The sequence below is a fragment of the Melopsittacus undulatus genome, chromosome 11 (assembly GCF_012275295.1).
Source record: "Melopsittacus undulatus isolate bMelUnd1 chromosome 11, bMelUnd1.mat.Z, whole genome shotgun sequence".
In the NCBI taxonomy this organism is placed as follows: Eukaryota; Metazoa; Chordata; class Aves; order Psittaciformes; family Psittaculidae; genus Melopsittacus; species Melopsittacus undulatus.
The window spans coordinates 4,810,471-4,827,593 of record NC_047537.1 but is presented as its reverse complement, the minus strand read 5'-3'; the positions used below and the strand labels follow the sequence as shown (position 1 = coordinate 4,827,593).

The following is a 17,123-nucleotide window of genomic DNA, read 5'->3' as shown; positions in this document are numbered from 1 at the left end:
GCCCCTCGCTAGATAACAAATAATGAAAGAAATCCTGGTCCTTAATTCCAGTCATGTTGCGTTTTTCCTCTCCTGTCATGGATCCCCAGTGGAGTGTAGCAGAGGCCAGAAGTGAGGGCTGGTTTTTCCTGGGACAGGTTACTCTTTAGTGAGCTTAACACTTGGGAATGATGTGTAGATGGTGGTCAGATGGGCACAAAAAAACATGGGAGAAAAAATGGGAAAATTACGGGTTTTTTTCAGTGTTATCAGCTTCTTCCCATCTCCCTTTCCCTCACATTGATCCTTACCAAGAAGGGTGCGCTAATTGCAAAGGGGAGCTGCTAGAGCAGTGCCATAGGAGGGTAGAAGACTACAGAAGCACAGGGCCCTCCTCATAGTGAGAGTATTTAGCTTTGTTGCAGGGGCAGCAAATTTGACTCATGATTACAGGTATTCTGCTTCCATCCCACATCTCCAGTAACATCTTTGTAATGTGCTGCATGCTCAGAATTTTAACATCTGCTTCAGCTGGGCAAAGGCTGGGAAAGGATGAGGTGTGATTAGAAAACTGGTGAAGAAAATACAGCCCATGTGTTTTCCTCCTGGTACATTTACTCATCTTGTAGGGACAAATCTAATTCCTTTCCCTTCTTTCCTTGCAGGTCTCCAGAAGAAGGAGGGGGCCTTGGCAACACCAGTGGTGGGAGCAGCCACTCCATTTACAGCTTGGATAGAGCCTCCCATGCCAACTCGGAGTGTGCTGAGGGGCCAGGTAAAAAGCCAGAGAAGGAGCCCAAATCCACTGCGCAAAGAGCAAGTGAGAAGGGAGAGGCCTTGTCACAGTTTGAACTGAGTTATGGAAGTGAGTGTCTCTACTGATTTGTTTATTTAAAGGGATAACACATTATGGCTGACTTCAAGACAGACTCGTTCAATCCAGTGTAATTTTAAATGTCAGGCTAGGTTTTTTCTGTTTATTTACATTAACAAGAAAATTCCAGTGTATCTAAATAAGGAAAACATGGAAGACAAAAGATGGCTTTAAATTTTAAACCCAAACTTTTCAGACCGATCTGACAGTCTCTTTAATGTTTATTCTATAGAAAGGCAGCTTTTAGGGAGAGTATTTCCGTATTTCTATCCAAGATGTTAAATTGCAAGCCCAAAATACCTTATGTAGTGCGAAGGAAATGAAAAGATCATCCAGAGTGGGGAATTTGAGCGTGAGCTCTGCAGTGCTGCTGGCTGAACTTGCTTACCTGTAGCATGGATTCTATCTGAAATGCACTCTTTATTATTGCAGTTTTAAAGCTTTATCTGCATATACAAATGCACCGTTTTCTCCCTGTACGTGCTTTGTTCAGGTACCATCATCGACAGTCGGGTATCCAACACAGCAGAAGAGAATGAAGTAGGTTCTATGGCAGGTGAAGGCTTCATTGAGGTTCTTACTAAGAAGCAGCGTCGGTTGCTGGAAGAAGAGCGAAGGAAGAAGGAACAGGCTGCTCAGGTGAGGAGTGGGGGGCAGAAAAAGCTTAACCTGATCCATTGTTGGACTGCAGACAGAGGAACAGGGCCCACAGAATGTTTTGCTTTGTATCCCATTCTTCTGCCTCCTCTCCCCCCAAAAATCTCATGCTGCTGAAGGCAGCTTTTTTCACTGCCATGTTGTTATACTGGGAGAACCTCCCAGTAGCCACAGCATCCATTTAAAAGAAAGAGATTTGCATTGTCAGAAATACTTTGTATGATTCTATTAGATGAGTTGGGGGCTTTTCGCATTGCAGCATTTAGAAATGTATGGTTTGAACTTGACAGAAGCAAGCTGTGTTAGCTCAGTGCAGGAACAGGTCTTGCAGGCTGTGCCTCGTCTGTTTCAGGCACCAGCTAAGGCCCGTGTCCTTCAGTCTCGCATTCCTCCTCGGTTTGCCAAGAAGCAGAACAGCTTGTGCTTGGAGCAAGGTGATGTAGCAGTGTCTGGAAACAGCCTGGGCACAGAGATCTGGGAGAGCAACAGCCCAGGTAAGTTTAGGAAAGGGAGTACTGAAGTGTTCAGAAAGCTGAGTAATCCTTTGGTGTGTACAGGAAGGACAGGGTGTCTGTGCTTAAGAGAATGATGCTAGTGGGAGGGGAGCTACCAGACATCTAGAGTAGCATCTGTTCATACTGTGCTGTTCAGCCATCCACCTCCTGTTGTTGACCATGTCAGTCTCCTGTTTGTTGAGTCATCATGTAACATTAAGAACCTATTATATAGCATTTTCTACCCTGTTGGGCTGCATCTGCTTCACCCATATTCTTATTTTGTCTTCCTCTGTTTTCTCATTCTCTAACACTGAACAGCTGTTGCCTTCCATGTTTCTGTCTCTGCCCTTCCTTCCTCTACTGCTTCTGTGTTCCCTAAGAAATCTCTTCGCTCTCCATACCCCGTACTCTTTGGGCTCCTTCATGTCTCAGCTGGTCAGGCAGCACTGGCTTTCTGAGATGGTGAAAATATCTCGTGTCTAAAAGTGGAACATTCATAGTGTAGCATGCACCGTGTACGAGGTGTGCTCATAGTTGTGTTACAAACAGCTGAACCCTGTCCTCTGTTTTATTCCAGCACTTTCTGTTCAGTCTCCTGGCAGTGATTCCTGGAATAAACCTGTAAATACCTTTAATGGTACTGAATCTGGCACCACTGAGGTAAGTAAGTGGCACCTGATGTGCCATTCAGGTATTTTGTGTGTAAAGTTAACGTAGGTGGCTTATGCTTCTCATTGCTCCATCTGTGCTTAGCAGCTCTCAGCTCTGCTTTTGCAATTTTAAACTGTCCCTTTGTGGTTCTAATTTGAGCTTGATGCTGCTCAAATCTTGACACACAGGTATTATGTGCCAGGTGTAAATCTAGAGTAACCATCTGGTAGAGCTTTTCCAAGGTTATGCTCCTAGCTGGATGTAGAGTGTGGTGGAGTCCTGTAGGTCATGTCTGTGTGCCTCTGCCTGTGAGCAGTGTGTAGCTGTAGCCTTGATGTAGGGAGGGTTCCTTAATTCTTCACCTCTGGAGACCAGAGTTCAAATCTGGTTTGGGTCACAAGTGTAATGAGCTTGGCAATCTCAGCCTAGTTGCTATGTGGATCACTTCTTGCTTATTCTAAAGCCACAGTCCATTTGGTGCATTGGTTTACCCTGTCTCAGGGTTGCATAGAGATGAAGCAGCAGCCAAGGGATGCCCAAATCCTTTGTAGTTAACTAAGAATGCGATTTGAGAAGGGGACATGATCTTGCTGTTTTCTGGGATTGGTTTTTTTCTTTCCCTCCTTTGTGGAGCTGGGTTGGAGTCTGGGGCTTTAACACATTTCGTGCTTTGCATAGCAGGGTTTTAAAGGCAGCCAGGGGGATAGTGGCATTGACTTGAGCGCAGAGTCTCGGGAATCCTCCGCTACCTCCTCTCAGCGCAGTTCTCCATATGGCACCCTCAAACCAGAGGAGATGAATGGGGCTGGCCTGGTGGACCCAAAGCCTGACTGCCAGAAGGAGCAAGTGCAGAAGCAATCTGATAAAAAGGTAATCTGGATTTGCAGCCAAGCCAGAGCTCATAGTGGGAGACCCTGTGGAGTGGTTGTGTTGTTCTTGATAGCATTTTTAAGGTTTGAGATTGGCTTATTCAGTCTTTGTGTCTCAGCCTCTCTGCTTTCCTGTTAAGGATTCAGATCAAGGCTCAGGACAGAACAAGGAACACAAGCCTGGACCAATCGGCAACGAGCGCTCCCTGAAAAACAGAAAGGGTTCGGAGGGAACGGAACGGCTGGAAGGGAATATTCCCCCTGTTAATGGGGTAGAAATTCACGTGGATTCTGTACTTCCTGTGCCACCCATTGAATTTGGAGTAAATCCTAAAGTGAGGATTGAATTTAATTGTATCTTCTTGGTGATTTGAGCTTGTTGAAATAGGAAAGGTGGTTTGGGGCATAAGGATGATTTGAAGGAAGCTTCCAGCTGTAGATTTGCCTTAGATTTCATTACTGACACAAACCAGGTATTCGAGATGTCTTGGCAAACATGTAATATCCAGTTGGAAATACTGTCCCAAGGACCAGCTGGGGTGGTAACAGAGGTGAGGGACAAAATAACAGCCATCTAAGCCTTTGTGTGCCTCTGGGGGTTGCCTGCTGCTCAGTGCTGAGAAATGTCTTGTTCTCTTCCAGCAAGGCTTACTGGAGAACAGTCTTTAGTGTCTAGTGTTGTGATTCAGGCTAGAGTCATTAACTAGGAGAAGCAGATGGCCCTTGAACCTGGATTTGAATTCTATATGTTTTGCTCTTTCAGGATTCTGATTTCAGCTTGCCACCTGGTTCTGCCTCTGGCACTGCAGCTAACCCTGTCACCAAATTGCAGGATGCCTTGGCCAGTAATGTAAGTATTTCTTTTGGCACTGATTCATTGGAGATACTTCTTGGTTAAACCTTGCTCCAAAGAGAGCAAGTGTATTTCTTTGCAGTTGATTTCCCACTTAATGCTTAGGCTGCACATGTGACTAAAATCCATAACGGAAATCTGTGCCCTAGAGGTACATTGGTAAGAGGAGCATTGCTCACTCAAAGGGGTATGGGGAGCAACTCCATTATCACTGTGACTTGTGTAAAGCAAGAGGTATGTCTGAGGTCACCAGCTTCCTCCCTTGAGACACAAGAATGTTGGTAATGGAAATTATGCAGATAGTGGTGTTTTTAGATCCAGGTTACCAGCTTCCTCAGAAGGTCTCATCTGCCACAACAAGGCAGAGGAGAGGAACTTTAGTTAGGCCCTTTTGGAGGTTTCCCAGCTTATTTTCCAGACTTCATTATTATATATGAAAGAGTGAGCACACTGAAAGCCCAGCTTGTAGCTCAGATGTGGATGGCAATATGACAAACTCACAAAGCTTCTTTGAAATATCTTCAAGTTTGTTGTCTCTTTGATTTTGGAGATTTATGTTAAAGGGTTTTTTTTCAGAAGTGCTCTTTCAAAAAGAAGTTTTGCCCAAAATCTAGGTGGATTCCAAATCTGGGACAGGTGGAGGAACTCTTGTGCAAAATAAAGTTACTGAGTCAGATTGAAGTTTAAGTGGAAGCTGGTGTAACTTGACATAGAGGGTGTCACTGTACATAACCAAAGTTTCATTTATTCCAACAGCAAAATGGATCACAGTTGAATGTGGTACTTAACTCCTGCAGTACCACCGAGGATTAAATCCTTTGAGGTGTACTAGAGTTGCTAGCTGGTAGCTTATGACTTTCTCAGGAGAGTTATAAAGTACTCACCATTGACCCATCTCCCCTCAGGCAGGGTTAACGCAGTCCATTCCCATTCTGCGAAGAGATCATCACCTTCAGCGTTGCATTGGCCTCAACCCAATGTCCTTCCCCACTGCAGATCTCACTCTTAAGGTAAGCAAGCTGGCATGTGTTGTTGTCCTGGGTGTGGATACCATGTTTCCATGGCCAGGGTATGTAGAAGGGGGGGTCTTTCCCAGAGTGTTTCATTAGGTACTGCTAAATCTTTAATTAGCTCCACTAGAAGTATGCATATGCTATTCAGCATGGGTGGAAGTGCATGTGTTTCAACAGTCCTGGATGCTGAAGTCTACAAGTCCTTGCCACTAGTAGAAAAGTGCAACAGAGCTTTCCTGCTATTTTAGTAGCTGGGGAAGATGGCTGGTCAGGAATCCTAGGTGCCTGATGGTCTAAAGAAGGAAAAAAAAACCCAAAACCCAAACAAAACAAACCACCCATCCCAAAAACCCCAAACACAAACAGCATCAACAAAAAAAAACCCAAATAGACAAGAAACACCACCCTAAACCCAAAAAGCTCAGCAGATACCAAGGAAGGGTTGAGTGTAAAGGATGCTTGCCCATTAGAAATTGCTGTGAAGTCCCATGCCAGCTTTCCACTATGACTAAACTGAATTTGAGCTAACAGGTCACAGATGAGTAACTCATGGCTTCAGTATTGTCCATCCTATTTGAACTGTCTGTAGTTATTGTCCTTTGTTTCTGTAGATGGAGTCTGCTCGTAAAGCTTGGGAAAACTCTCCTAGTTTACCAGAACAGAACTCCCCAGGAGGTGCAGGCTCAGGCATCCAGCCTGCTTCCAGTGTTGGAGCTTCCAACGGTGTCAGCTACAGCTCTTTTGGTGGAGTTTCCATGCCTCCTATGCCCGTGGCATCTGTAGCACCTTCTGCATCTATTCCAGGTACCTGCAAACTGTGGCAGCAGTATTTGCATTGTCTGGTTGGTATTTAGGAATCATCTCATTCTAGTAGATGAGAGAGGCATGGTGAGAAGAGCTTATGTATAAAGTTAACTGGCTGGTTGATATTTAATAGATTCTTAACAATTCAGTCAAGACAGAAAGAAGTAAGTCTCCCCACTTTGAAGAATGTCACTTGAGTGTAACTGGTATAAATTTAGCACAAGGATGACATTCCCTGTGTAGGAGCAAGTCTGATGTCTCAAGGTCTAGCTTACCCTTCATTGTGTGTTCAATAGAGCAGGAGGAAAGTGAAGAAACGTGTGACTGAAAGATTTCAACAGTCCCAGTATCAACCATTCATTCCTCTGCTCATTTTGCTATTTAAGGCAGAGGTTCTGAGCACCTTCTGCTCTTTGTGTGTGATAACTTGCTTATAGTTTGCAGAGCTCTGGGAGGTGGGAAGGTGTTGCTGTCTTTCAGTTAGAAGGCAAAGCTTAGGCTCAGTTGTGTTACATACTGTGTGTAATTAGGGAGAGCACCTAGAAAAAGGAAATGTACTTTGTTTCTCTGACTTCTGGGTCCCAATGGACCTCTCATGTGTGTACTATCCTTTTCATTCCTCTGTTCAAGAATGCTGGACAGAAGTGGTAGCGAGTGGGCCACTCTAGTGAGTCTGTTACTAGCTTCTGCTTGGAAAACAGATTGTTCCAAGTCAGGTGATTTCCTTCCCTGCTTACCCTAATTTTGCTTGTAAATCCCATGGTTCAGATCCATACAGAGCCACAAGAGTGGCACAGCACTTTCTAACCGGTGCCACCTTTGGGGTGAATATGGCTTTTAGATCTCTTTTGTGAAGGCCTCAACACCATATTTGCTCTTTCTGTGCCTTGTAGCTGCAAAGATGAGGTGATTGCAGAGCAGGTTTCCAGCATTTAGGAAGAGTTTGGAGTACAGCTCACCAATTCCTGGACTGTTACTTTTTCTGACTCTTTTGTGGAGGTGGGAAACCTGGGTTTACATTTAGCCTCTTACAGAAAGGTATGATTAATTCACAGCAAGAGAACTACTGTAAGCAGGTGTAACTACTGTAAGCAGGCTGCTGGCTTTGGTATGTGGATTTATGAGCTTTATAGGCTCTTCTGAATGGGCACTACTGTGTTTGTGTTGACTTGCTGAGCAGGTTGCTGAGGAGTAGGAAATAATCTTGACCTGCAAGTCTCTGCAGTGCACTGTGTCTGTATCTGTACCTTGAATTTACACTTAGCCTTCTCATGTTTAGGTAACCATATTCCACCCCTGTATCTGGATGGCCATGTGTTTGCAAGTCAGCCCCGCCTGGTCCCTCAGACGATACCTCAGCAGCAAAGCTACCAACAGGTGAGGCAGAAATAACAACCAGGTAGTGGTTTCTCAAGGAGTCTTCAGGGTGGCATTTAAGAAACTAGGAGTCATTTATCTCTGATAGCCCAGAAGAGCTTAGATATGACTCCTATAATATTCCTTAAATGCTGGTTCCCAGTGGATGTCACAGATTAATGACACTGAAGGGAGGGAAATGAGGGGGTTTCCCCTTCTGTACCAGTGCCTTTTGGTTGGGGTTAACTGAAGCAGATGCTGAGGTGCCTGTGTGAAGTAAATACCACAGCCAGTCAATACTGATGAGCAATTTCACCAGCCTTAGTAAGTGAGAACTGGGATTGTCAGTGCCTGTTCCATATGTGAAGGACGTTGGTCCGCTTATGTGTCTATCAAATGCCTCTTGCAGGCATCAGTCTTCCCTCTTGGGTGTTCCTGCCAGTGTTCTGCTGTTCTGTGGAATGATGCAGGGGCTGGGTAAAGGTGCAGTGTCATGGCAGATTGATTCATGGAAGAAACTGATGGCTTTTGTAACAGCCTGGGAGAGTTTCTGGCTCCTCTTGTACCTCTCAATCATCTTAATCTCTTCTGCAGGCTGCTGCTGCTCAACAGATTCCCATTTCCCTCCACACATCCTTACAGGCCCAGGCTCAGCTTGGGCTGAGGGGTGGTCTGCCGGTTTCCCAGTCCCAGGAGATGTACAGTTCCATTCAGCCCTTCAGGTAACTGCTTCCAGTTTTCATTTCCTCTGTTCCTGATGGTGATGCACATTGATCAGATCTCTGTGCTCATCTTCACTTCCCTCTCTGTTGATGTGCTCCTAGTAACATTACCAGGGTGGAGAGCAAGAGTACTGGGGCATATGTTGCTTTGCAGGACATTGGGAAAGACTGTCCTTGGAAAGTTACTCAGTTGTACTGTCTACCCTCTTAAAGCGGGAGGCAAATCTTGGAAAAGATGCAGAAACAGGAGTTTTGTGGGCTAGCAAACAGGCTTACCTAGTGGAGAACACAGAGCTTACAGCTTTTACTGTATTTGGTTTACAAGACAAAGGGTTTAATCAGATCTGAGTACCGGGATAATGAAATTAAATTACTCTTTATTAGGTACAAACTGACAAGAACAGAATAAATGCCTGCACTTTGGACTAAAAGTTGCTAGAGCTCTTTGAATCTCTAACTTCTGATTCTTTCCTGCTTTGTAAAACTGCTGTAGATTTCCAGTAGCCTGAACCCTCCTTAAACTAGTAATCCAGAGCTTATTGTGCAGGGTATTACAACATAAACTTTGTTGTTCTGTTGAATATTTCTGCAGCAAGAGGACATGTTTGTAAGGGCTTAGAAGTGGAAGTAAAAAAAGAAAACCCACCCTGTTACTAAAATGGAAGGTGGCATCACAGCTTATTTCTAAGCTGTCAGTTTAGGAGAATCTGAGAACTGACTGCAGGCCAGATACAGTTTGGCAGGAGGTGTGTGTGTACTGTCGCCAAAGGTTTTCTGTGTAATGACTTGAGCATGTTTTTCTTCTCCAGGTCTCAGGTGTATATGCACCCCAGTCTGTCTCAACCCAGCACCATGGTCCTGACAGGAGGCACAGCTCTGAAGCCTCCGTATTCTGCCTTCCCAGGCATGCAGCCCTTAGAGGTGGTGAAAACCCAGTCTGGGTCCCCCTACCAGCCCATGAATGGAAGCCAGACACTGGTTTATGAAGGCCAGATAAACCAGGCGGCTGGCATGGGAGCCTCCCAGATGATGGACTCTCAGCTTACGCAGGTTAGGAGCAGGGCTCATGAGCCACTCCCCATGTACAGGCTTTTTCACAGCCACTTGTTTCTGAGGCTGGGTTGAACCTACTTTGTGCTGAGTTATGTGTTTGTGTGAACTAAGCTCTTTGTAAAGAGGCAAAAGGTTTCCCCGAGAGACTTTGTTCTGTGAGCCATTGTTTCAAACATGCAGCACCTTATTTAATGAGATGCTTGCTAATTGTCTATCCCTGCTGAGATGTCATTTTCTGACTCTGAAGTCCTCGCCCTCAATATAGACATTTAATGCAGATCAAACCTTGCAGTGCTTCATGCGTAGGAAGCCACAAAGCAGCGGTTGTACTAAAAGTACCTCCTTCTGAGAGCCAAATCCCAACCGCCTCCAGATTTAACTCTGCTTCCAGGGTAACTAAAACCTTTTATTAAATGCTCATCTATCTTCTCAATTCATTTCTTATCCAGGTCTTATTTACAACTTCTGCTGATCTGTTTGGCAGCATCTTAACAAGAATTTCACTGTGTGAGAAAGCTTTTGTAAAGCGTGGTTCAGATAAAGACATTGAATCCTCCTGTGAGCATAGCTGTACTTGTGGACACATGTTTGATTCTCTGGAGAAGTTTGATACATTTATTAAACTCATTTATTTTGTGCAACGTGTTAAGGTTTATTTGTTCTATTTAAAGAGGGATTTTTATGTTGTAACTGATGCAGAGTTAATCCTGAAAGTAATTTAGCCGAGGAAAATGCAGAGAATACTGGCAAACTAGATATCTGAAGAAATGCTTTATCCATCATAAGCTAGCAGCTTGGTCTCTTGCCAGCCTTAGGTTATTTATTAGTTGGTTTATTTATTTATTTATTACAAAGTGTTGTCATAGAACTTCCCAATTCCAGCATTTGTGAGGACTGCCAGATGAATAAGAGGGAACACGAGTCCTGAGCTGTATGTTTTAAGATTTCCCTTAGTTATTGCCATCACCAGTTTGAAGCTCAGTGCAGAACAGAGAGCTAAGGTTGCTATCACTTTCTCTAGAGGTTCAGTCCTTGAAATGCTTTGGCATGAAAGTGTAGCAGACTTCCTGGTCTGGGCATCAAAACTGCAAGTAAAACACTGAACACTGAACTGTCTGATGCTGCCATCATACCAAGAGAAAACAACCCCATGCAGCGACCGTGAGGAAGACTGAAAAACTGGGAGAAGGCTTTAGGCAAGGAGGAAAGCCCTGTGTCTGAGTGCAGTTCTGTTAAATCAGTGTTGTGTTAAAAGCCCAGCTGATAGGGTGTTGGCAGCACTGCCAGAACATGCATTTCAGTGTGGAAGTCCCTCTGTTCTGTTGATTTGCACTTATTCTGTGCCTGACTACACGGTTTGTGAGCTTCCTGTTAGTAATGCTGTGTGTTCAGGGTTTTAGGAGACAGTCTCAAACACCAGCCTGTTAACACCATGAAGTTAACTACATGTCCTTATCACTCAGCTAACGATGCCTGTGCCTGGCTCTCAGCTTCCTCTGCCCCGCTATGGCTCTGGCCAGCAGCCCCTGATTCTACCACAGTCCATCCAGCTTCCTCAGGGGCAAAACCTGCCTGTAGGAGCTCCCCGAAGAATCCTCCCTCCTGGATCCCAGCCTTCTGTTCTTGCTACCAGCAGGGAGGTAAGGATTAACTCCTGCGTGCTCACCTTGGCGTTGGTTAACCCGTCCTGCATTGAAGTCTCACTCCTTGATATTGGCTGTTAAAGGGGAGACTGGCTTATTTGGATCCTTAAATAACAAACCCAAGGATTGGTGTTCAAATGAAGGAACCCTTTTCCTCTCATCTCCAGAGCGCAGGCCAGCAGTTTGTCAGGTTTTGCTGCTGGTCATCATTCTGTTTCCAGGGAGCCACATCCTGCTTTGATCCAGTTTGGAGTCTCCAGTTTTATTACATGTTTACACAGGTTTCCCCAGAGTGCTTGAGGGGTGGTGAGCTCCAGACACAGTTGGAATACTGCCCAGATATTTCACACTGTTGTGAAGCTTGTCCATTTGAGTAGGTATATTCATGTCATGTCTGCTTTAATGGATTCATATAAGTTTGTCTATTATAGGGGAGAGAAAGCACAGGTCCTGTGTTTTCTTGTGCTGCTGGCTTGTTGCTTTAATACAAGCAGATTATGTCACTTACAAGCCTCACTCTCTTCGCCTGAAAAATGTTTCTTTTAATGGGCACAGTGGGTAGAAGGGCAAAGATTTGCCTTAAGTGTTTATCTGAAGTAGTAAGTGATTTGTGGATGCAAAGATGATACTCTTGCTCATTTTCCTTTGTAGTCCTCCCAAATGGAAATGAAAGGGTTTCATTTCTCTGATGGTAAACAGAGTATGTCCTCTGGAGGGTCTGTACCATCACCACATACGTACAGGTAACACGTCTATGGAACGTAAACTCTCTGTAGCATGAATGGGGAAGAAGTAGTGTTCCCCATTCAGTGACATGGTGCATGCATCATCCCTGTACAGGATACACTTGGGTTTTCACATGTAGAATGTGCTTGCTGTAGTCCAAATACGTGTATCAGAATGCATGATCATGGCTTTCAGTTTCGGGTGTGGACCAGTGTGTATCTCTCTTGGCCCTTTATACCTGTGGGACGTGCATGAAATTACTTGTTAACTGAGTCTTAAAGACGACTTAGAACTGGTGTGTGCTTTTGTGTGTTCCTTGTTAAGGTGCAAAATTAGAGGCTTATTGAGTAGGCATTTTAATTTCCAGCATGGTGCTCTCAAGATGAGTGGTGCTCATGTCTAGACAAACCAGACCTTCACGTCATTGAGCCTTTTTTTCTCCTAACCAATCCGTGTGTTGTCTTTTGGGCTGGGGAGCTCGCTGATGCGCACAGCAGACTCATTCCCTGTCAATTGCTGCTTTCTGCTGTCTGTTTGTTCTTTCACACATGAATAAGGTTCTCATTCCATTGTAGAATTTACTCCATGAATATTGTCGACTCTTCGATTTCCAGGCCTAGCTCTGCCAGCCCAAGTGGGAAGCCATCTGGACCAGGAGTTAGTATGGGCTCTGTGCAAGGACACTATGTACAGCAGGTAGCGTACATCAGTACTTTGACCCAACAGTGTCTGCTCTTATACACTGTCATGCTTATGCCTTGGGCTTTTAAGAGTGTCAGAAAGGCTGGTGTAATTTGGGAGCTCTTACTTTGCCTGAAGGGAGAGTGAGTGGGTAGGCGTTATAATGAGTCTGAGAGTAATGCTTGTGTGATTTGAAAGTCAGGGGAAATTAGAGGATTACCTGTTTTACAGCGTCTGTGTTGTTTGTTGTTGAGTTTTTGTGGGTTATTTGTATTGCAAGACATGTGAGACACTTTGAGATCCTTATGTGAGGTGTTTTAGGACAGCAGAGTGTGCTGGAAGAGAAGAAATACCTGGATTTTGGAACAAATTCGATGTCTTGCATGAATGATGGTCACAATTTGGTGTTTATATCTCCCTAGAAGTGTCTGTGCTAGCTAATGCTTTGTTGTTGTATGTCAAAAGGCAAAGCAGCGGGTGGATGAGAATAAAGCCAACTTGGGAGCAGTAAAGCTGCAAGAAACAGCCTCCACAAACCAGATGAAACCAGTGCGCACAGGAGCGATCAAACCTCAGGCAGTCAAAGTGGAGGAAAGCAAGGCCTAGGAGCACCTCTGATGCCCGCCTGGTCCTGCTGCCTGAGAGGCCCTGCAGCTTAGACTGGACCCCACTGGATCTCCTGAAAATTGCCAGATCTACTCCCTGCCCCACATTGACTGACTACAGCAACATCATCCAAGCCTGTCTCCCAACAAAGCAGTTTGAAACAGTGGATATGACATTGACCTGCTTGCTTTAAAACCAACCTTGTGACTTTTAAGTGGCTCGAGCCATTTGGTTTTTATTTTTATTCCCCCCCTCCCCATGCCCCATCCACAGGTAGCTGTGATCGCTCACTTGGCAAATCCCATCCTTCTCCTTCCCTACTTCTGTCTCAGCAGAGTGGCAACTGGGGGAGAGGGATTAGTTTGAGGTTTTTCATTTTAAAGGCAGCTGAGGTTTTTACAGAAATGCTATACCTTTGTTTATAGCAGAACTTTTATATGTTCTCTCATTTTCCCTACTCCTTCTGTTTTCCTCATTCCTTTCCAAAAAGGATTCCCTCCTGCGCAAATTATGTTCTGACAAAACTCTGCTTTGTTTTATATATGGTTCTGTGCTATGTTGAGAATCATGACTCTTCTAAATTGCGTTTGTTTGGGTATATTTCCCCAGATGACTTAGCCTTTCAGCTTGTCTGATTTTAAAAATACAGGACAGTTAAGGCATTCATTAATTTTTCAGTATCTTTGTTTTAAGCTAGAAGCAGTGCTTGCATTAAAAGTAAATGTGTATATATAGTAGATCAGTGCATTAATATTGAAACTTGCACCATGTTAATTGTAGCTTTGGGGTGCTTGTGCACAACAAAAATGTGGCATTTTCGTTTTAAGGAAAAAAAAACCTCCAAATTTCTGTTGCAAACTCATCTGGATCTAGGGGGATTTGGTTGGTTGGTTGGTGGCTTTGTGGGTTTGGGATTTTTTAGTGACTGCCAAACACACACCAAAATGTAAATCATAGATTTATGAAATGTAAAATCTTGCCACACATCCGTCAGAAGAGTTGGCCAGAGCCAACGGGTCTGTATAGACTACTTTTTGTAGTTGTGATGCTCTCTTATGCTCCCTACCTTGGCCGCTCTAATTCTCCCTGAGACTTGTTCTATCTTGTGTTCATTCCTTGGGGCTGCTCTCCTAAGCTTTGCTCTTGCCCCTTTTCCCTAAGTCTTGCTTTGTGTCCCTCTAACTCAACAGCCTTTTGTAAAATCAATGTAGAAACACATCGTGAAGGGAGCCCCTCTGCAAGGCAACCGTTTTAGCACACTTGGAACCTCCTTTTTTTGTGTTGGAAATGCATGTTACAAAGGCAGTTTGGAATCATCCTTTTACTCGTCCTTCCCCAGATGAACAGCAGAGCATCAGTGCAGTTGCTTATAGTGCGTGTACAGTTACTGTCACCTCACACTTCCCCACCGGTGTTTGATGATCTATGGAAGGAAGGTCCCAGTGGGAAGGGGTTGCCTTTTATTTCTTTGGTTGTTTGGTTTTGATTTGTGTGTGTGTGCGTGTGTGATGTAGATTTTTAGAATGGACTTCCAGGTTCCTGGAAGTGCATGGAGTCCTTCAGCTGACGGTAGTCTTAAGTGAACTCACTACTTTCAGCTAACTTGGTTTGTCTTGTTTAGCTCTCTCAAAATGTCAGGTGGGCTGGTCACTCTGAAGTGAGGGAAAGAAACCATTTCTGCAGATGACAGCGTGCTAACTGGCTGTGCTGTCTGCCTCTGCTGGGTGGCAGCAAGTCATTTGGTAGTGGTTCCAAAGAAGATGCTTTGAACAAAGAATGTATTTGGGAAGGGATCTGAAAGGTGTTCTTGTTTCTCTGTTTGCTTTATCCTCCCCCCCCCCCCCCTCCCCCCCTGTTTTGGGCAAGATCCTTCATAACTTTCTAGGGATGCATTTGAAGTTTTAAGCTAAGTATAAATAAGTGTTTTATACAGTAGCTTTAAAGAGCTTAGAAACGTAAACTAACTTAGGCATAGTAATGTCCCCTGTCCACAGGTGTCCCCGTTGACTGTGGCAGAGAGAACCCAAAGGGAAAGGGATAGGATGGTACTTTAAGGAAAACAAAAGCCCTTTTTCCCCTCATGTTTTAGGAATTTTTGACTTCAGAGCAGAGTGTGCCAGCATCTCTCTAACACCCTATCCGAGTACAGGGTTGGAGATACAGTGAGAAATGCTTCCCCGGCCTTCAGCCATCTCCCAGACCTGCATCCTCACCTGCACATCCTGCTCCCCGTGTTTTCCAAAGATTGCTCCACCAGTAGGACATCCCAGCCTCCTTTCTGTTTTTTTTCCTTGGAATTCATGGACAAGAGGATTGTCTGGGTTTTCTTTTTTTTTTTTCATTATTATCCTTCTGCCCAGCTGGCCCTAGCTAATATCAGCTCAGAATCTAACTGTAATGGCTATAAGAGACTTAGCCAAGCCTCCCTTCACATCTCTTTCCTACCCTAGACACACTACGTAAGCTTTACAAAGACACTAACCTCTTTCCTCCCACCTGTATGACTTTAAAATGGTCAAATGTTGGAGAAACTGGGTTATTGCTAGATACAAGTTCTTGCAGTCCCTCAGGTGTAAATGCCATCAGAATTACAGTACTTCCTGTTGAAAAATATTGCCCTTCTTTCTCTTTTAACCCCTCCATTCCTTCCCCCAACAGAATAAAACACTAGAATTTATTTATACGTATTTGATGTTGTAGGTCTAGGTGAAAAAGTAATTGTTTCACTGCTCTATTTATATATTATGTCTGAATTATTCTGTGCAGGAAAGGCCAAGAAATGCATGTGAGCTTCATTCCATTCCTCACCGTTGCGTGACTGTCAGCTGCAGTTGGCAAGACTCTCACTTAATGGAGTTTTGCGTGATGGAAAGCAGTTTCAGAGCCCAGATTTCTACAGTGCAATATCCTTCCTTTCTGGCATAGATTTTTTTGTTTGTTTGTTTAAAGCTAGTGCAAGGTTAGTGCAGTTTGTGGTGCTCTTGAGTCAAAATGAAAGCCTCTGATCCTCGAGATGCAGAAATGCCAAGGGTGCTGGTATGCTGATAGGAATTCAGCTTGGGGAAGAGAAGAATAGAGATGCCTAGAGCATGGATATGGTTTCTAAGGGGATACTTTGCTTGCTGTCTCCATTGCTGAAGGGTTGGGCCTTAATGATTTATTCCTTTGTGAGTTCCTTTTGCTTTGACTGGAAATCAGCTACCAAATTGTAGGCTCCTTCTGCTAGGAAAGGTGCAGTGGGAGGGGTGAAATCCATACTTTCAGCAGCAGTGGGTGAAGCAGAAACATTCAGAGGCTGACTTTGGTGCTTTTTGTTCAGCTGGAGGTCTGAAGCACGTGTATAATTGGTTCTCATACGCAGTGATTCATGGCCTAGCAGCTGCATTCAGTGCTGCTTTCCTCTCCAGCTCTCTTTTAGCTCTTAATTTAGAAAAAAATATACTAAAAAATAAAGGAGAAAAGGAAGTAAAAAAGAAAAAAAAGGCCACTTTGTATATTTTTAAATAAGTGGAAGCAGCACAGTCACCAGTGAAACAGGTATGCTTGTTGATCTTCCATCCTGGCTCTGCCCTGTGCCACTGTGCAGTCGTCAGTGACTCTGAATGTGTTTGCAGCCCGTTGGACTCCCATGCTGTTTGTGTTCATGCAGAGGCACTCCATTTGAACAGTCTCCTTGCAAGAATGCTGCAAAGCTACAAGCTGCCCTGTGGTTCCTGTTGTAATTATAGGTATATATTAAAAACCCCACACCTAGCGTTTTTGCTCACCTTTTGGCAGGCTGCTCTTCACTTGCAAACACCACTGCATGCCAGGATCTTGTTCTTTTGCATTTTAACCTTCTGTTTTGCTTCTGGCTGGTTCAGCACAGGTTAATCCCTTGTAGCACGGGTTACTTTTGACGTACAGCAGCCGGGTTTTTATCGTCAGATGCATTTGTGAATGAGAATTTACAACAGGCATCAGGATACACTTAGTTATGGCCCATCAACAGAAAAGGTGCGTTTTGCCCAAGCAGTGGAACTGCTGGCAAGAAACAGCAGCAATCCAACTCCTTTGTTCTTTATTTTAACCCAAAGACCACCAGATATTCTTTATGGCCACAGCCATCCCATTGGGGCAAATGCCTGTCCCCGGCTCCT

General features: G+C 44.4%; 1 protein-coding gene across 9 annotated transcripts in view; it reads left to right on the top strand.

Moving 5' to 3' along the window:
- The window catches only part of PRRC2B (proline rich coiled-coil 2B), a 44,021-nt gene extending 30,179 nt beyond the window's left edge, over positions 1–13,842 (top strand). For 6 of the 9 annotated variants that reach the window (XM_034067872.1, XM_034067876.1, XM_034067870.1 and 3 more), the window contains exons 17-32: positions 645–844; positions 1,347–1,492; positions 1,863–2,004; positions 2,585–2,667; positions 3,337–3,528; positions 3,668–3,862; positions 4,291–4,377; positions 5,286–5,390; positions 6,005–6,197; positions 7,477–7,574; positions 8,148–8,275; positions 9,085–9,325; positions 10,792–10,968; positions 11,623–11,714; positions 12,273–12,393; positions 12,844–13,842. In XM_034067872.1, the coding sequence (XP_033923763.1) occupies positions 645–844; positions 1,347–1,492; positions 1,863–2,004; positions 2,585–2,667; positions 3,337–3,528; positions 3,668–3,862; positions 4,291–4,377; positions 5,286–5,390; positions 6,005–6,197; positions 7,477–7,574; positions 8,148–8,275; positions 9,085–9,325; positions 10,792–10,968; positions 11,623–11,714; positions 12,273–12,393; positions 12,844–12,984 (2,341 nt within the window). In that variant the 3' untranslated portion in view covers positions 12,985–13,842. The remainder of the gene's footprint in view (positions 1–644; positions 845–1,346; positions 1,493–1,862; positions 2,005–2,584; positions 2,668–3,336; positions 3,529–3,667; positions 3,863–4,290; positions 4,378–5,285; positions 5,391–6,004; positions 6,198–7,476; positions 7,575–8,147; positions 8,276–9,084; positions 9,326–10,791; positions 10,969–11,622; positions 11,715–12,272; positions 12,394–12,843) is intronic. The other 3 variants (XM_034067878.1, XM_034067875.1, XM_034067877.1) reach the window with 3 other exon arrangements.
- Positions 13,843–17,123: the final 3,281 nt, after the last annotated feature.